Raw genomic sequence first — 20,317 nt, 5'->3', positions numbered from 1 at the left:
CTCCCTGGTCCAACTCACTAGCCACAACATTGACTCTCACTGATATTAAATTAATACGCTGCCTTTCCCCCCCATGTATCTCAAGGCAAAGTACTTGGTTGCCCTGCCCCTTGTTAATTTCTGTTCATCCTGACAACAGCTCTGTGAGGTAGGTTAGGCTGAGAGATAGTAACTTACCCAAGGTCCCCCAGTGAACCTTGGAGATGAGAAGGGATCTGAACCCCGGTCTCTCCTGGGTCCTAGCCCAGCGCTCTAACCACTACACCATGCTGCCTCTTGCAGAAGTGGGAGCGTGTGCAAGCATAGGCAGCCTGGGCCATTTGGGGTTGTTTGAATGCAAGAACATCCCTGATGTGTCAGGCCAATGGAGTCCTTCCAGCGTGGCAACCTGACTCCCATTTGGGAGGCCTATGCAATGCCTACTTGCTTTCACACACACACACACAATATCAAGGAAAATCTGGACTATTGACTCCTGTTGTCATTGTTGTCATCCTCCTTATTATTCTATTTATTATGATTGATTTTTAAATCATTTTCTAAACCACTGTCTCAAGGCGATTTACCTACAAGGTATTTAAGAACAGTTAGAAACACAAAAACAACATACCCGTATATACTTGAGTATAAGCCGACCCGAATATAAGCCGAGGCACCTAATTTTACTACAGAAAACTGGGAAAACTTATTGACTCGAGTATAAGCCAGTTCACCACACCACAAACCTGGTGGTGGCAGCAGCGGCGGAGGAAGAACAAGCAGCCTGAAAGGGCTACTTTTGGGCTGCTCATTCAACTTCCGCCACCCGCGAGAGCGGCAAAGACGGAGGAGGAGGAAGGAGCAGCCTGAAAGGACCTCACTTGAGTATAAGCCGAGGGGGGCTTTTTCAGCATAAAAAATGTGCTGAAAAAGTCGGCTTATACTCGAGTATATACGATAATCCATTTAAAACAAGACTGGTGGTAAAGACCCCTTTTTTCCAGCTGGGAAAGCCAGTCAGAACAAAAACAGCTTCAGCTGTTTCCAGAAAGTGCAGCTAGTGGGCACCTAGCGATGCTATTCCACAGGGCAGGGGCAGCCACACTAAAAGCCCTGCTCTGAGTTACTGCAGAGTGGACTGCGGAGATCTTTGGAACTTGCAGGAGAAACTCTCCCGCAGACTGCAGTGAGCTACTGGGTGTATAAGGGATAATAAGGCGAGCTGGAACTCATCAAGCCTTTCCATGAATGAACCACCAAGAACTGCAGAATTGGCTGTGCTGTAATGCATGGAATCTGAACCAAATATTTTATTTAAAAAATATTATGCATATTGGTGTGTTCTCTCTGGTCCTCTCGCATCAATTTTATCTGGTATCTGTGAGGTAGCATCGCCCCCTAGTGGGTCTCAGAGAGCAGTTGCGTGTAACCTCTTGAGTGTGTGTGTTTGTCTCTGACTTGAGAGAACAGCTGATGCTCCATGCAAAATTAATGACCGAAGGGGACTTGTGCCTTGATGACTGTCAAATGTTGGACATTTGGGAGATAACCCATCCTAAGAGGAGCCTGCTGTGGTTTCCTCCTCCATGAGCTGCTGATCTTAGCATGCCTCCTTGGAGCAGGGACTCGTTCAGGAGTGTAATGAGCAGCCTCCTCTGAGGGCAAGTCGTTCTGCCATGTCTCTGGCTGAACCATCTAAAAACCAGCCGATGGGCCAAACTGTTCTGCCCTGGAAGGAGGGTCACCTGCCGCGTCTCTCTCTCTCTCTCTCGTTTGCTTTGTTCTCCCAGTTTTAATTTAGTTATTTGGAAATTTTGGTTGGTTGGCAACAGCTGTAGATTTTATTTATTTTATTTTATTTATTATTTGCCAACTGGAGGGATGCGAGTGGCCCTGTGGTCTAAACCACAGAGCCTAGGGCTTCCCAATCAGAAGGTTGGTGGTTCAAATCCCCGTGATGGGGTGAGCTCCCGTTGCTCGGTCCCTGCTCCTGCCCACCTAGCAGTTCGAAAGCATGTCAAAGTGCAAGTACAGTGGTACCTCAGGTTACATACGCTTCAGGTTACATATGCTTCAGGTTACAGACTCCGCTAACCCAGAAATAGTACCTCGGGTTAAGAACTCTGCTTCAGGATGAGAACAGAAATCGTGTGGTGGCGGCGCAGCAGCAGCAGGAGGTCCCATTAGCTAAAGAGGTACCTCAGGTTAAGAACAATTTCAGGTTAAGAACGGACCTCCAGAGCGAATTAAGTACTTAAATCCGAGGTACCACTGTTAATAAATAGGTACCACTTCGGCGGGAAGGTAAATGGTGTTTCCATGCACTGCTCTGGTTTGCCAGAAGCGACTTAGTCATGTTGGCCACATGTCCCGGAAGCTGTACGCCGGCTCCCTCAGCCAATAAAGCGAGATAAGCACTGCAACCCCAGAGTCGGTCATGAATGGACCTAATGGTCAGGGGTCCCTTTACCTTTACCTAAAGTGCTTCCCAGCCCAAATCTACCAAGGCAGTTTGCAGTAAGATGAAATAGTAGAATCATAGACTTGAAAGGTACCGCCAAGGGTCATCTAGTCCAACCCCCTGCAATGCAGGAGTCGCAGCTAAAGAATCCCTGACAGATGGCCACCCAAACTCTGCTTAAAAACCTCCAATGAAATAGAGTTGGCCACCTTCCAAGGCTTTCAAGTCCTCCACCCCTTTTTAAAATAACAATAGTGGGGTTTTTTCCTTCATTTTCCGATACACAACGAGAGCTTGCTTTTTCCTTAGCTTTGAAGTTTTGGATTAAAAATCCGTCTGAGATGGTTCGTTTACAAATGAAACAACTTGGTCTTCCTGTGTGCAGCTGGGAGCAAGCGATGCCTGTCTCTCAGCCAGGATGCAGGGGAAAAGGCTTTGGATCTATGTTTAATAATGAGATTGGCCTGTAGGTGTCCATTTATTCAACGTCTTTGTTTGGGTTGGGTGGAACCATAATGATAGGGGGGTCCCTCCAAGAACCCAGGGTGGGTCCATCTTGCCTAATACTGTTAAAGAAAATACCAGGAAAAGGGTAGGAACTCAGCATATAGATAGATAGATAGATAGATGGATCTATCTATCTATCTATCTATCTATCTATCTATCTATGAGAGAGACAGCTATATAGAAGGGTGTGTGTGTGTGTGTGTGTGTGTGTGTGTGTGTAAACAAACAAACAAACAAACAAACAAACAAACCTTCTATATAGCTGTCCCAGCCAGGAGCCTTCCTGGGTTTCAAACTATTTATTTCTCTGGTGGTTGTTTTTTTTGTAAAGGATCTGATTAAATACTGTATACAATTTCATCCTTCTCCAGTTTGTGCAGTCCCAGTTTGTCTAGATACACACCTGTGTTGTTAAAGGAAAACAAATGGCAGTCTCTCTTTAAAATGCCCCAGTTTTTTTTGCTCCTGAGCAGAGATCTTCTTTGTTTCCATGCTGTGTGGGTTTGATTTCACCCCTCCCCTTGTTTTTGCTTTCATCTAAAAATGGGAATTTCCTTTGGGCAAGGCTGCTTCTGGAGGTGGGTGGGAAGCGAGCCGCGCTTCGGATTCTCCTGCATCCTTGCGAGGTGCTGAATGGAAACTTTATCCTGGGCCGCCTCTCCAGCTCCCCGCCCCCCTTGCTCGTGGAGGTCGGAGGCCAAAGGCCAAGGGTCACCTTTGTCTTCACCCAGGGAGGCGGGGATTTCCTGGAGACAGCCTCTGGAAAGTGGGGGAAATCTGGGGCCAGAGGAATTGGGGGCGTGGATGGCAGCAAGGGGGCTGGGCAGGAGAACTCCCTTCGTCCTTTGAGTATCATGTCCCCCAAAGCTGTGTGTTAGGATCTCCTTGTGCAAAGAGGCTCTTAGCTTTTGCTGCTGGGTCTGCTGCCTCTTCACCCTCCTGGGCCACCCATCGTCCGAGGCCTCTCATCCCGGAGTCCTTGAAGAGGCCCAGCTGTCCTGGGTCTTCCCCGCGGGGCGTAAGTACCCTCATTTTCTGCAAGAGCTTTCGACAGCTTCTCTGCCCAGAAGACTGCATGATTCTGGGGGGGGGGTGGAAAGGGTGGAATGGGGTCCCCTCGCTTGGCTTGGAAGCTGCTAGAGTCCAGCATCTCCCACCAGTTTGGGGGTGGTGAGCATTGGAAGCACAAATGTGATTCCCTGCCTGCTCCAAGAGAGTTTGTTTATTTATTTTATTGCATTTATAGGCCATTTGTTTTTTCTCAAGGAGCTCAAGGTGGCATATGTGGTGGTTTTTGCTGAAAGAGGCGGGGATTTGAACCCTGGTCTCTCCCAGGTCCTAGGAACAAAAGGGTTGGTTTTTTTGGGGGGGTGTTTTCATGCCAGGCCACACCATCCTATGGAACTCTTTGCCACAAGATGGTGGAGATGCTGGGAAAAGGTTCTCCCCTCAGCCCTTTCCTTGCTTTTGTTGCCTTCCCAGGCTTGCAACTGCTGCAGGGAAGTAGCTCTGTGCCCTAAAAGTGAGGGGGGGGGATTGGCCTTCCTATTTTAAGCTCCACGGTATCTTGCAAATGGGGAAGGGATGGGGCCCAGTGATGGAGCCTCTGCTTTGCATACAGAAGGTCCCAGGTTCCATCCCCAACGGCATCTCCAGGTAGAGGTGGGAAAGAGTCCCTACCTGAAATCCTGGACAGCCTCTGCCAGTCCGTGTAGACAGTACTGAGCTAGATGGACCCAACAGTTTGGCTCAGGGGAAGGCAGTGTTGTAAACAAAATCTGCCCCTTTTCCCTTATGGGGTATCCAAGAGCCCATATAGAGTCCTTACATAGGTTCCCTATTGGTAGGAGAAAATAATAGAGGCCAACCAGAGATTATGGAGAAGCAAAGCAGCTAGTAAGCCTGGTCTTTATTGATCTGTTGCAACAGGGTGCTCCCCTCACACCCAGGAAAGGAGGAGGAACCCAGAACAATGGCGTGTAAAGCCTTATAAAGACATTTTAAATTCCCTGCCCTGGAGCTCAAGACCACCCCTCCATACATCATACATAATCACAGAAGGGGTGTAACCCAAGACCACCCCCCACATACCTACATCACAGAAAAGGTGGTCTAAAACAGAAATCTGAGTGACTTGTTTATCTCGTCTGACAGGTTACCTGTTTAATGGTCACTTGATTGGATTGCCTGCTTACTTGATTGGATACCCTGGGGAGCCTGGCCAGTCTTTTGTAATGATAAATACTTAGTAATGATAAATACTTAGTTCCTGAGTCAGGTCACAGGCTCACCCTATTCAAACACAGACATATCCTTAAGACAGGATTTGTGAAGGAAAAGACAATGGGGAGGCGTTTCCATTTTCCTTTGACCTTGCAGAAAAAACATTTGGTCAGTTTTTGGGACAGTTTGGGAATCAAGAATGGTTCCAGGTCGGTCTTCCTGTGCTGATCTATGTACGTGCTTGGTTGGTACACTTATGAACATTTAACATATATCTAAGCCCTCAAAATTCCTATCACAGCAGTTTCCTATGTACTCTGCCCACCAAATCATTCTCACTATATAGAAGGATCTGGCAACTTCTGTTTCAGTGTATCTGAAGAAGTGTGCATGCACACGAAAGCTCATACCAAGAACTAACTTAGTTGGTCTTTAAGGTGCTACTGGAAAGAAAAAAAATTTTTTTGTTTTGACTATGGCAGACCAACACGGCTACATATCTGTCACCAAATCATTGTTGTATCTTGCCAGGAGAGATGGTGTTTGTGGGAATTGTAGCATTGTAGAGTTGGAAGGGAACCAAAGGGGCAACCCTCATGTGATTCTTTCCTTGATGGGGGGTTATAAGGGTGGGAAAAGGTCATGGTCCCCCAAGCCATTTATGCTGATGCTTCCAGGGGAGGAAGGTTTATTACTGTTATTGTTGCAGAGCTAAAGATCCAGGTTGTTTGTGTAGCTGTGTCTACGGCTTTCTTGCCTGCTTGCTTGTGCCTGTGTTTTGTGGGGGTCACTTGTGAAGTATATCACACCCCCCGGGGTAGGGTGGGGGTGGGAGGAGGCTGGGAAAATCTGTCCTCAGCTTTGGCTGTGTTTCTGGGTTGAAATATGCCCCATTCGCACCTTTGGCTCTCTAGTGAAGTTGCCGCTTGGTGAGGGTCTTTGTTTTTGTTCTGGTTTAATTTTTGAGGCAAGTTTCTAGTCCGCTTTATGTCTGCAAAGGCTGGTTTGTAGGCGGCAGCTGCAGATATGGAGGTGAAATTGCAAAAAGTCGGAAAGAGGTTTGCGATGGGATGAAGTAGCCTGTTTTATTTGCTCAGTTCTGCTCCTTCCCTTATCCCATACTGATGCCCCAAATCAGCCGTGTCAGGCAGCCTCTGTAAATAGATGGAGAAGCATCCTGTTATCACAGTGGCCAACCAGATGCCCCAATTGGGAAGCCCACAAACAGGACCTGAGTACAACAGTGCCCACCCCCTCCTGTGATTCACAGCAACTGGGATTCAAAAGCACTGCTGCCTCTGACCGTGGAGGCAGAGCAGAGCCATTGTAGCTATAGCCACAGACAACCTTCTCCATGAATTTATCCCATCCTCTTTTAAAGCCATCCAAGTTGGTGACCCTCACTGCCGCCAGTGAGAGGGAGTTTCCTGGTTTAACTACGTGCTGCATAGAGAAGTCCTGTCTTTTTACCTGTCCTGAAACTTCCGACATTCAGCTTCATTGGATGTCCACAGATTCTGGTGTGATGGGAGAGGAGAGGGAGAAAACCTTTCCCCCCTCCACTTTCTCGGTGCCCTGCATCCTCTTACACACCTATAGCATGTCCCTTCTTCCTTGGCTTTAAAGATAAAACCTTCAAATATTGTCACCCTTTCGGGCATTGTACCCTGTGATAAGAATTTTAAGGTCTTAAAAGGTAAAGGTACCCCTGCCCGTATGGGCCAGTCTTGCCAGACTCTAGGGTTGTGCGCTCATCTCACTCTACAGGCCGGGAGCCAGCACTGTCCGCAGACACTTCCTGGTCACGTGGCCAGCGTGACAAGCTGCATCTGGCGAGCCAGCGCAGCACACGGAAACTCCGTTTACCTTCCCGCTAGTAAGCGGTACCTATTTATCTACTTGCACCCGAGGGTGCTTTCGAACTGCTAGGTTGGCAGGCGCTGGGACCGAGCGACGGGAGCGCACCCCGCTGCGGGGATTCGAACCGCCGACCTTTCGATCGGCAAGTCCTAGGTGCTGAGGCTTTAACCCACAGCACCACCCACGTCTTAGATATATATTATCTTAGATATATATTAAATGTTCGTAAATGTACCAGCCAATCACGTACATAGATCAGTACAGGAAGACCGACCTGAAACCATTTTTGATTCCCAAACTGACCAAATGTTTTCCCTGCAAGGAGGGAGGGGGGTCAGGGAGCCTTCACATTGTCTGAGGAATTGAGTAATCAGCATTTTAATGGGTGACAGACTATCAGGAAAGACAATCAGGAAAGGCAATCAGATAACCCAGCAAACAGGAAAAACAACATTCAAATTTCTGTTTTAGACCATCTTTTCTGTGATGTAGGTATGTGGGGGGTGGTCTTGGGTTACACCCCTTCTGTGATGTATGGATGATGGTTCTGGGGGTGGTCTTGGACTCCAGGGCAGGCAATTTAAAATGTCTATGTAAGGACGGGCACACCGTGGTTCTGGGTTCCTCGTTCTGGGTTCCTCCTCCTTACCTGCATGTGAGGGGAGCACCTTGTTGCAGCAGATCAATAAAGATCAGGCTTACTAGCTGCTTTGCTTCTCAATATTCTCTGGTTGGCCTCTGTTATTTTCTTCTACCAATAGGGAACATACGTAAGGACTCTATATGGGCTCTTGGATACCCCATAAGGGAAAAAGGGCAGATTTTTGTTTACAACAGCTCCAGAACTGTCTGCCATGCCCCTGGAGCTCCGTGGGGTGCTTGTTTTGGGTGCACATAAGTCTTTCTTTTTAAAAAGGAAGCTTCTGAGGAACTGTTTTTTTGTTCTATTGCTTTAGCACTATTGCCCCCCCCCCCAGCAAGGAGGGGGCTGTGGGGAGTGCCCAGAAGGTTTGCTTAAGACTCCCTGGGGTATCCATGAATGCTGGCAGAGGGCAGAAGTGATGGATGGAGGATTTCGTTCCTTGCAGGCAGCTTGGAAATTCTCTGCAAGGTCAAAGTTCTCAAGACCCTTGCTGATGCCGGTTAACCTTTGACCTCCCCCCCCCAAAAAAAACTGCTCCTTTCGGTGGAAGCTTGGCAGTACTATGAGGTATTTAAACTCCCATCCAAACCTTTATTCTGTCATTCTCAAGATGATAGATGATAGATAGATAGATAGATAGATAGATAGATAGATAGATAGATGATAGATGATAGATATATGAAAATATATTGGATCTGCATTATTATGACAAAATATAAACTGTTAAGAAGTATAAAAGGAAATAATAAAAATAATTAATAACATGAGTCTTGCTTATACAGGTTCAAGCCACTCCGTATATAGATATCTATATATCCACACACACAGAGTATATTGGCTTCATATTTTCGTAGCTGTAACAAACTTTTCTTTAGGTTGGTGGTACTCTTAATTTTATTAACAGGAGGGAATATCCCACACTTTCTATTTTATAGAGCAAGTGTGAGGATTTCAGTCTCTTTGCAAATTTTGTAGTTTCAAGTGTCTCGATTTATTTATCAGCTCAGTAAATAGGTCTCCCTCCAGTGTGAATATCCTTCTTTTTATATTCTGCGATGTGTGTCAGTGAGAAGGTTGTTGTTTTCTGTTGTACCCTTTTAAATGTGAATTTCAAACTTGCTTAGGGTTTTGTTGTTCTGCAGTTTTAATGTTTTGATGATTTGCACTTCTCGTGAGATCCTACTGTGCTGTCTTGCTTGTGGAGCAAACTTCCTGCTTGTGCAAACAGGGTGTCTCCTATTTCTTCTGCCCCCCCAACCCCCTGGAGAGTTTTGGAACCCATCAGATTTGTGGGCTCAATGCTGGAGCTCGCCTTAAATGTTCTAATGCCCTCCTGGATCAGTGATCTTGGTGGTTTTTTAGAGTGTGTGTGTAGCTTTTCATTAATGTAACATCAACATTGCAAAAAATACAAACAAAAAAACCCAAATGTTACAAAACGTAATACAGGAGCAATACAGAGGTTGCATTTTCCAAATAAAGGTAGAGCAGATAATGGAGATAGATAAAAGCAGAAAAACACACCAGGAAAGCCAAATTTCACTATTTGGTTGTATTTGACACGTAAGAAATGGAATTCCACAAAACAGTGCAGAGATTTCTGAGGTTTTCCTCACTCTTAGAAGCACATAACTTGACAGTTCTTTTCTCTGCAGTAGTCTGAGTCCACGTATTCTTGGGCAGCAACATGAGGCCTAAGTTTTCTTTCTGGGGCAAATTTTGTTTTCTTACTTTTTGTTTTGTAATTTTATACCGAATGAGTGTGTGTGTGTGTGTGTGTGTGTGTGTGCACGCATAATAATTCTTAAGCATCCTCCACATAAATCCTTTCTGAGCATAAAAGTGCCTCCAGCTTTTAGCTTGCAGGGCCAGGGGGTGGGATTTGTGCCCCCCAACCCAATGTGTGACATTGAGAAGGGCCACAGAAAGATGGGATGCATCTCTCCTCTCCTTCCACCATGTGGCAAATTGCTTTGAATGTAGATTACATGCTGCTTTCACGCCTGGTGTGGTAATGCTTTCCTGGGGCTTGAATTTCCCAGACTCTATTCACCCCCCTTACTTTTTCTGTGGGGGTGGGAAACCGTTTTGCCCACAGCTGCCTTTGCACTTAACTCCCCATCCCACATGGTGCACACACAGCCTTTTGGGGAGGGTCCCTTAGCTCAGTGGAGTTGCACACTTTCCCCACCCTGGAGTCATTTTCGGTTCTAAAAGGATCTTGGGTTGCTGGGCTGGGAAAGGTTTCTGCCTGTCTCTCTGCCTGGGACCCTGGAGAGAGCAGCTGTCTGTCAGGGTGGCCACAATGCTCAGCTAGACCAATGGTGCGACTCAATATGTCATGGTTATTATGATATTTAGAACCCGCCTTTTGCCAGCTGCAGGAACCCCCTCCCAAACACATTTAAAAGGCTGTAGATCAGAATGCAGAACCAGCGAGATTAACAGCAAAGAGATTATAGAGACCAAAATGGGGGGAAATCCATCGAGGACGGGAGACCTTTTACTGAATATTCAAAGAGTTACTAAGCGAGATGAAAACATGAGCGGGATTCGAAATACAAGTGGCGGCATTCATTATTAAGATACATAGGTTAAAATGGATGTATGGAATAGCGTATGGGAAATATACAGCATTCAAGGGTGATATGTAAACCATGGAAGGGGAGGACGGGAAGTGAATGGATAAAGAAAATTTAGGTCTATGTTAAAAATTTGCAAAGCTTTTTTTGGGGTGTGTGTGAAAAATAAGATTATAAATAAATAAATATAAGGTCAAAATCAGCCAAAAATCCTTCTTCCTAGGGAACTTTGGGAATTGTATCTTCAAGTGGGTCTCCTAACAGCGCTCAGCACCCTTAACAAACTCCAGCTCCCAGAATCCTCTGGGGGAAGAAGCCATGACTTTTGAAGTGTCTTCATAGTTCTTTAATCTTAAGGTGTGAATGTGACCTGTTTCCCCTTCACACACACCCAGAGGGGCTCGGGTGGTAGTTAACCCTTTCCCTTCCCAGCTGCAGCCCAGATAAAGAATTCCTCTCCGCCCTGCCCCCCCAGCTGCCTCTTGTTTGGGTCTTTGCCTCTCAGCTTGTTCACGGCCTGCTGTCCTTCTCCCGGCAGGTGATCCAGCAGGCCTTGCACCGCCAGCCCAACACAGCCGCACAATACCTGCAGCAGATGTATGCCGCCCAGCAGCAGCACCTCATGCTCCAGACGGCAGCCCTGCAGCAGCAGCACCTCAGCAGCACCCAGCTCCAGAGCTTGGCTGCCGTCCAGCAGGTAGGCCTTTGGGGCCGGTGGAAGAGGGCTGGAGGGAGTCCTGCTCCAAGTGGAATCCTCTGGGCAAGGAAGGTGGTCGTTTTGTTCTATTGCTTTAGCCAGGATGTTGTTTATTGATTATAGCTCGGCTTTTAATGCCATCCTTCCGGACATGCTCATTAAAAAAGCTGACTGACATGAACCTTTCTCCTACCATCTGTGACTGGATTAAAGACTTTCTGATAGATCGGACACAAACAGTGAGGATTGGACATGTGACATCTAATTCCTTAAAAATCAGCACTGGCACACCACAGGAATGTGTGCTCAGTCCCTAGCTGTATTCATTGTATACATACGATTGTGCATCATCTGACCCGTCTACTGCAATTATTAAGTTTGCGGATGACACCACCTTAATGGGTTTAATAACAGGTGGAGATGAATCAGTGTATAGAGGAGAGGTCCAAAAAAATATCTACATGGTGCCTAGGGAACAACTTGCACCTAAATATCAGCAAGACAAAGGAGATGGTGTTGGACTTTCAGTGAAAGAGAGGAGAACTAGCCCCGCTGTACATCGGGGAGGGCTGTGTGGAGAGAGTCTCTTCCTTTAAATTCCTAGGAGCTTATCTCAGTGAAGACCTTACTTGGAAAATCAATACAACCCAGGTGGTTAAGGAAGCCCAACAGAGACTCCATCTCAGAGTATTGCGAAAGAACGATGTCAGTCAACATTTGATGATCTCCTTCTACCAGTCCATAATAGAAAGTGACCTTTCATAATGCATCACGGTGTGGTACGCTGGTTTGATATCAACTGATAGGCAGTGCCTACAGAGGGTGGTGAATACAGCACAAGATATTATGGGCTGTCCTGTGAATCCACTGGATGACATTGCGGAAGAACGTTGTCTCAGGAGAGTGAGGAAAATTCTCAGGGATGATTCACACCCTGGCCTGCCCTTGGGCAGAAGATATAGAAGCATGATTAGTCACACCAACAGGGTAAAGATAACAGCAGAGCAACTGACTTTTGGGTTTGGTGGGTGTGCGTCAGTAAATGAGGGGAATTAAGACTAAGAGAGCTGAGTGGGGGGTGCACGTGTAATTTCACTGTATACAAGTTGTACAAGTGACAATAAAGTATTTCAACTGTTAAATGCATAATAATTAAATTAACCAGGCGTTGGGCTAGACAACCCTTGGGGTCCAATTCCAGCTCTACAATTCTATGATTGATTACATAATAGCAAAGGGCCCCTCCAGACTGGCGAGCTGTTTTTCTTTCAGCATGTATTTGATGCATGTAATGGACATCAGGAAGTCGCCTTTGTTTGGGTTTTTTTATCTTCACGAGATTTTAAAAAATCGCCATCTTATCAACTGGCACTGATACAGGTGCCACATAGGGTTCTGCATTTGTAAGAAATCTATCTCTTAGTGTGGTGGTGCCCACACTTTGGAACTCCCTGCCCATTGACCCCAGGCAGGTGCCTTTGTCATCCTCTTTTAGGCGCCTGCAAAAAACCATTTTTGTTTCGCCAAGCCTGTTCAGGTATATAGAAGCTGACATGTGCTTTAATCTATTTTTTAGTTTATCTTTGATTTTAACCATTCTTTGAATTTATTACATATCTGTTTTCGAGGTTGGTTTTGTTTATAATTTGATTGTTTCATACTTTCTGTGAACTGCTTTGTGGTTCTTACGATTGAGCAGCATATATGAAATGGAAACAACTTTTTTAAATGCAAGAATAGTACATGAGCAGTGGATCATTTATACTGGGTCGTTCACACGTCCACATTGCCGTTCTTATTAATATTATTAATGATAAGAATAGTGATTTCATTTGTCAGTTCCTTTGTATCAAGGCGCATCGGCAAAATAAGGTACAACATGTCATTTACGTTCATTAAGATTTTAAAAAATTTCCTTTTATAATGTCTCCAAAACTGACACAAACAGGAGGGGAGAGGGCTCTTGCAGATTTCACATTGGGGCATCTGTTGATTCAGGATCCTGGACTAGATGTGCCCCCTTTGGTCTGATCCAGCAAGCTCTCTTCTTACATTCTGACCCTGGGAAGGTCCCAGGTTCAAGCCTTGGTATAGGGCTGGGAATGCCCCACACCAGAAAGCCTGGAGAGCCTCTGCCGACCGGTGAAGTAAATGGGCAAATGTTCTTACCATAGAGTCATCTAGTCTAACCCCTCCCCCCACATTGCAGGAATCACGGCAATATGGATTCAGTATGTCTGATTTCTGCTTAATTCCTCCTCTGCTTGCCCTTCCAGGCAAGTCTGGCAGCCAACAGGCAGAATACCTCGTCCAGCAACAATGGGCCCACGCAGACCCCGCCTCAGCAGTCCACGGTAAGCCTTGAGTCTGTCCCTCTCTCTGCAGGGCTGCTGTGGGGTTTCTGTTGCCCCACAGAGCCGGAGCATCTTGGGGCCTGATGCTCTCCACTTTTGCTGGTGCATATGGGTCTGTCCCCATCTCCTCCTCCATGCCGTCGTCCAGATTCACTGCACCACTTTCTGTCTTCCCTCTCCTCCCCACCCAATCCCAGATAAACCTGGCGACGTCCCCAGCTGCCGCCCAGCTGATCAACCGGGCCCAGGGCGTGAACTCGGCGGCCGCCTCTGGCATAGCTCAGCAAGCCGTACTCCTGGGCAACGCCAGCAGCCCCACCCTGACTGCCAGCCAGGCCCAGATGTACCTGCGGGCTCAGATGGTAAGTTGGCAGAGCATCTTGAATCCCCTGTTTGTGCCAGCTGGGTACCTCCAGGGGAGCTGACAGCCTATTGGGAGATGGTGTGTGCCTTACTGGTACATCTGGGGAGACTCTGGGAAGGGAACAGCATCCTGGAGGTGCTGAAACAACCTTGCCCTTTTGGGTACTACCCTGGCTGTTCTTCTGCTCATTCTACACCAGGCTGGGCGTTTTATTTTTTTATTTAATATAATTACACACCACCTGTCTGTTGAAAAAAGAAATACCCTCAAAAACTATTTACAATGAGAATTAAAAAAAGAAAAAAAGAAAATGATCAGTAGAAAACAGTTCTTTAAAATGTTCAAAAGATAAAAGCAACAATAAACTAAAAACAGATTAAACCTCACAACCACATTCCTGGGGAGGATTGCTGAAACAAAATTGTTTTTAGTAGACGCTGGATAGAGTACAACGAAGGTGCCTGGCTGACATCAATAGATAGGGAGTTCCAGAAGGTAGGGTCTGCCTCTCTAAAATATGGCTTCCTTAACAAATGTGGGTATTACAGGGTACATGTAACAGTGCCAGCACCGCAGGAGTAAGGCAACCTCACAGGTAAACTGGTCCCAGTTTAAGGGCTTTATATACTAATACAGTGGTACCTCGGGTTACAAACACCTCAGGTTACAAAAACTTCGGGTTACAGACTCTGCTAACCTGGAAGTAGTACCTTGGGTTAAGAACTTTACCTCAGGATGAAAACAGAAATCGTGCGCTGGCGGCGTGGTGGCAGCGGAAGGCCCCATTAGCTAAAGTGGTACCTCAGATTAAGAACAGTTTCAGGTTAAGAACGGACCTCTGGAATGGATTAAGTTCATAATCAGAGGTACCACTGTAATAACACCTTGAACTTTGCCTGGTAGCAAATCGGCAACCAGTGTAGATCTCTGAGTGTGGTTGTTATATTCTGAGAAGGCCTCACTCCTGTCAGCAACCGTGCTGCAGCATTCTGCACTAAATGCCGTTTCCAGATCTAGCACAAAAGAAGGCCTACATTGTGTGCAATGCAGTGATTCAGGTTTTCCTGCAGTTTTGATGTGGTGGTGGTATGGAGAAGGTGGTGGAGGGTGTCGGAATTGGATCCGAGTCTCTCTAGAGCATGGTTTTGCAGTGAGGCCCATTCAGAAGTTCCCATGCACAGTGGCTTCCTTCACGTGGCAGTTTATTTTATTTTCCCAACTTTCCCCTAACAGTTAATTTCTGTGATACATATGAGCTTTCACATAAGGGCAAGTTTAGCTCTTATTTCAGTGTAATTTGCTACGGGGGGGGGGGGGGGACGGGACAATTTGCAAATAACACAGAAATGAGTGCTAAGCTTGCTTTGTATTCCACCATATTTCCTGAAGTGTCTCAGATATAATGCAGTTGGGAAAATGCTCTTAAAATGGAATAAACTGTGGTTTGAATTTGGACAGCGGGCCTCTATTTTTGGATGTGGAACATGCACACACTAGGTTTTTTTTAACCTAGTCAGTACACTCCAATTCTGGCATATTTTTTTTAAAAAATATGGCCACACTTTGGTAATGGTCAAAATTATGACCTCTCTAGTTACCCTTGCAAATGTGTTGCCTTGTGAAGTGTTGCAGTATATGCTTTCCTCTTCCCCTTACAGTCTGCTCCAGGAGAAATCCCCCCCTCCTGTGTCTTACTGAAGCAGCCTTTTGCTGTTTTTGCTTCCTTTCCTGGGTGAGGTGGCATCTTGGTTTGTTAACTTAAGAAACACTGCACATCCCAAATGCACAACTAAGGTGGTCTGTGAAAAATCTGTTTCTGATTTTAAGCTCCATTGCATCACCTTCCTGGAAAAATATAAGAAATAAGCATATGCGTTTTTAATCCCTATTCTTCATTTCTGTTGATCCGTTTGGTGTAACTTTGGAAAGAGTGTTCCATAGTTCAGAGGCAACCACTTTATTTATACATAATATGAAAGTATATACCGCTATTCACAAAAAATATTCGTGGAGTAGTACCTAAAAACCATACATTAAGGGCCATATTAAAAAGTTAAAATCGGAAATCAGCTGTTATGGAAAGATGTATTCTTAACTGCCTGCATAGACCTGATGGAATAGAAAAGTATTCAGCAGGCGTTTACAAGTTGAAGCAGAAGGCGCTTGCTGAATCTCCGGTGGCAGGCAGTTCCATAGGACTGGGCTGGCGACACTAAAGGCTTGGTTTCTCATGGTTGTCAAACGAGCTTTGCGAAATCAGGAAATAGCCAACAATGCTCCAGCAGATGATCTCGGTGATCTAGCTGGAACAGAAGGTTTCGGGTAATCCCTAAGGTACCCTGGACCTAAGGGCTTTGTAAATTAAGACAAGGACCTTGAACCTGGCTCAGAAGTGGACAGGCAGCCAGTGCAGATGCTTCAACAGTGGTGCCATGTGTTGCTGGCTAGATGCCCCCATCAGCAATCTGCACCAGCTGGAGCTTCTGAACCCAAGCCCAAGGGCAGCCCCACATAGAGTGCATTGCAGTAATCCAGCATCAAAGCCCCCAACGCATGGAGTCCTTGAGCATGCTCCTTGGTGCATCCCTCCCCTCCGTCCCGCATGGTTGTGGTTTCCTGGGGCTGCTCCACCCCCCAGCCCCCCCCACGTTGTGATCTCTCTGCTGGGACGGCAACGGGTGATGTATAAGGGGACCCGTTTCCTGTGATTTCCAGGCTCAGCAGAGTAACCTTGTGCAAGTAGCTAGGAGCCTAGGCCGTGCTCTCCCTCTCTCCCCGCAGCTCATCTTCACGCCCACGGCCACGGTTGCTGCGGTGCAGCCTGAGGGGGCCACCACCACCCAGCCATCCACCACCACAGCTCAGGTAAGAACCAGGAGGGTGAGGGTCTGGGTTTGTCTCTGCGGTTTTAGCAGGGAGGAAGAAGGGCAGGGAAGCCACAGCTCCCTGTTATAAGGTGCACAAGGTCTCAGGTTCAACCCCCAGCTTCTGGGAGAGACCCCCTCCAGGTGTAAAACCTTGGGGCGCTGCTACTGGTTGGTGTAGACAGTACTGTAGGCTCTGTGGGTGGACCAGGCTTCTGCAGCTGAGCTCTTTTTGTCTCCCATCTTGTTGCAGGTACAAAACTCATCTCTCCGCACCCAGCAGGCAGCCGCTCAGGGGCTGGCTCCCTCCCTGAGCCAGCAGCTCCCCACATTGGCCATGAAGCCCACCCCGAGCAGCAGCAGCCACTCCACCTCCTCTCCGGCTTCTCAGGGCAAGACGGCTGGGCAGGCTCCCGGCAGCAAGGCGGGTGTCTCCGAACACGCCCCGGAGCATCTTCGGAAAGGAGAGGGGGGTGGTGGAGGTGGCAGCAGCGGGGGAGCTGGGAATCTGGATGGGCGGGGCGGCTCCACAAACCGGACGGTGACCTCCTCCACGACTCACCCGCTCATTGCCCCAGGTGAGGCACTGGCCCTGTCTCCGATGGACTGAGCCACGGGGGGGGGGGGGCAGAGCAAAGTTGGGGGTGTGTAGCAGCAGAAGGGGGTTGTCAGCTGCCCCCTTGCCCTGCTTCTGGGGCTGGGGGTTTCTTTTTGAGAACCACACCCGAATGAGGGGTGAGTGAGAAACCATCTAGAGTTGACTCTTTTTTTTAAAAAAGCAACAACAATTTTATAAATACCAAAACATAGTAAATTTTTCTTTGTTTTTTCCCTGACTCCCCCTCCCATTTTCCATTGTGTTTTTAATTTCTCCCCCTTGCTGCATCCTTGCTGCATGGTTATGTCATAATCACCATACAATAATCTCTTAATTCCTACTGTGGTTCATAGTTCGAATCCTGCTCACGAATTCATCATACAGTGGTACCTCGGGTTACATACGCTTCAGGTTACATATGCTTCAGGTTACAGACTCCGCTAACCCAGAAATAGTACCTCAGGTTAAGAACAGTTTCAGGTTAAGTACGGACCTCCAGAACGAATTAAGTACTTAACCCGAGGTACCACTGTACTGTAATATTTCTTAAGCTGACTCTTAAGGCAGCCTTTGCCAGCCCGGATACCTTCCAGATGTTTTGGGTGGCAACGGATGGGAGTCGTTGCCCAGAACGCCTGGATGGGATGCAGATTGGTAAAGGCTGTTCCAAGGAACCTGGTGACTGCTTCTTGCGCTTATTAGTAACTGGCTGGTGATTATATTAGTATTACTATATTTTTCAGAATTCCATGTGAGATGGCTCAGTTGGTAGAGCATGAGACTCATAATATCAGGGTCACACTTTTGAGCCCCATGTTGAACCAAGGATTCCTGCATTGCAGGGGCTTGGACCAGATGAGCCTTTTGATCCCTTCCAACTCTATTACTCTAAGAGGGATTGATTGTTAAACCGCTCTGGGAATTGTCACTTCTGTAGGGGTCCCCTAGCAGCTCTCGGCAACTCTGGGGTAAAGAGCTTCTCTCCACTTTTGCTGTTGTTTTTGGGCAGCTCCTGACTCACTTTATAGCTCACCGATTTTGCTTTGCTTCCTCCTGGAGTGTTTTCTCCTGGCTGGGCCGCATCCTTGAACTCTGATAATGCTCCTTGCTCATCTGGATGCTAGCTAGAGAGGGGTCTATGAGGATGTATATCTGCAGGAATTTTCAGCTCTCGGGAACTCTAGGCATGGACACTGGCATGAACCTCAGTTGCCTTCACATGGAAAACCTTACAGGGCTCGCGGCTTTCCCTTTAGCATAAAAATTTGTGCTGCCAGAGACAGGAGGGACCTTGAAAATTTCTATGATGTTTGGTGGGATTTTATCTTGTATACCACAAATGCAGAAGCACAGGACTCCCCTAACCACAGGACAATGAGAAATCAAGATTTCCAAACAGTCTTAAGTACTTCACTAACCTAATATGAAGTGGATATATCACACTTTTTTTTAATTCTGTTATTTTTATTAATTCATTTTTATCTCACAGAAGCAAATCAAACAGATTGATACTAATTTTTTTATACCATTTTGTTTGATTTCCTCCAGTATAAATAAATCTGATGGCTTGAGAAAATTGGGTCCACAGTAACTCTGACTAACCTATTAAAAAAACAACAACATATGGACCAGGTTTATGGGGAAAGTGGCATTTTATTGGAATGACAAGTTCTGTTACAATGTGCAACCTTATGCTGCTTTCAAGCTGCTGATACTTTGTGTTATTTATCTTTGGTTTATTTTGATGATGGTGATGATTTAAAGGGCATCTGGAGTGGCATTAGTTAACTGGCCCCTTTCTCCCCTCCAGCGTATTCCCAGCTACAGACCCACCAGCTGTTGCAACAGCAGAAGCCAATCCAGCACCAATTTGTGATCCAGCAGCAACACCCACATCAACCCCTCCAGCCCAGGCCTCCGCAGCTGCAGGTCCCCCCTCCGCCGACCCCCAGCCTCGGGGCGCCCCCCAGCCTGCAAGCCCAAGGGCCCTCGCAGAACCAGGCGCCCGCTACCAGTCTGCCAGCCTGCCAGGCCCCCAGCCAGCACAAGCCCGCTGCCAGCCAGCCCTCGCAGCAGCACACCCCGCATCCCTCTGGGCCCCCAGCGCTGGGGGCCCAGAGGCTGGAAGGTGGCTCCCCAGCCAGACCCACCGGCTGCCCCAACCACGCCGGCCAGCGCAAGTTCCAGCACACCTCGGCCGTCATCCTTCAACTACAGCCAGCTGTTGGAACAGTGAGTTGGACCTCTGGGGGGCATTCATTTTGGGGTGAGGACTGGGGCAGAGGGGTGGAACTGGATCCTTCCCCCCCCCAGCCTTTCCTCCCAAGGCAGGCTACCTTGGGCAGGTGGGCAGGGCCACACACGTGTCCATCACCTACCTGTCACCCTTATGAGGCCAGGTGACGACTCAAAAGGGGCTTGTCTCTTGGGAACCCACTTGCAAGTGGTTTTGGTATAAGCAGCTTGCAAACAGGCTTCGGAGCGATGGCGAGCTGCTTTGCATGAGGGACAGGTGGCTGTGGTTTGGGCAACGGCCTCATGGGCCAAATTCAGAACTCTTGTCGGGCCTGAGCAAGCCTCAGGGGTGGAAGTGCTCACCCCTTGCCTCAGCGCATTGCGAATCACACAAAAACATCCCAGAGCAAGGGGAATGTCTTCCGGTGTGTTGGGCAAACCCTGACTCCCTTTTTAGCTTTGGGTTTCCTCCCTGACCTCAGAAAGCCTCAGGCTGCTCTTCCCCTGATCCAACAGAGCTCTTCTCATGGATGTTTGTTGTGATAGTGGAGCCTCCACATCTGCAGGCAGTCTACCTCTGAATACCAGATGATGGGGAACAACAACTGGAAGCCTGTGGGCTTCCCCCTTTAGGCATCTGGTTGGCCACTGTGAAAACAGGATGCAGGACTTAGATAGGCCCTTTTTGGCCCTGAACCAGTAGGGCTGTTCTTGGTTTTATTTATTTATTTTTACATATTAGGAAACCACTTAATGAGGCCATGAAAGCAGTGTGTAGCATAGGAATACAATACAGTACCAAAAAAGGGGGGGAAAGTAAGTTGTAAAAACAATTAAAACATTCCTACAGAGTTACAATTCTTATTTCATTAATGACTGGGTCATGCCTCGGGGAAGGCTATGATGCTGAGACGCCTGTCTAAGTTCAGCTGGGCATGGATTCCAGAGGG

The 20,317-nt window shown here is 47.3% G+C and overlaps 1 protein-coding gene across 3 annotated transcripts in view; it reads left to right on the top strand.

The window, feature by feature from the left end:
• The window catches only part of PHC2 (polyhomeotic homolog 2), a 59,355-nt gene that overhangs the window by 17,072 nt on the left and 21,966 nt on the right, over positions 1-20,317 (top strand). For 2 of the 3 annotated variants that reach the window (XM_083628590.1, XM_083628592.1), the window contains exons 3-8: positions 10,794-10,952; positions 13,229-13,306; positions 13,504-13,668; positions 16,452-16,535; positions 16,788-17,112; positions 18,943-19,364. In XM_083628590.1, coding sequence (XP_083484716.1) covers positions 10,794-10,952; positions 13,229-13,306; positions 13,504-13,668; positions 16,452-16,535; positions 16,788-17,112; positions 18,943-19,364 — 1,233 coding nt within the window. Of the gene's footprint in view, positions 1-10,793; positions 10,953-13,228; positions 13,307-13,503; positions 13,669-16,385; positions 16,536-16,787; positions 17,113-18,942; positions 19,365-20,317 lie in introns of all 3 variants that reach the window. The other variant, XM_083628591.1, reaches the window with a different exon arrangement.

Source organism: Podarcis filfolensis (assembly GCF_964270895.1).
Source record: "Podarcis filfolensis genome assembly, chromosome: 8".
NCBI classification, from domain to species: Eukaryota; Metazoa; Chordata; class Lepidosauria; order Squamata; family Lacertidae; genus Podarcis; species Podarcis filfolensis.
Note: the sequence above shows the minus strand (reverse complement) of the source record. Positions and strands in the feature narration are given on the sequence as shown.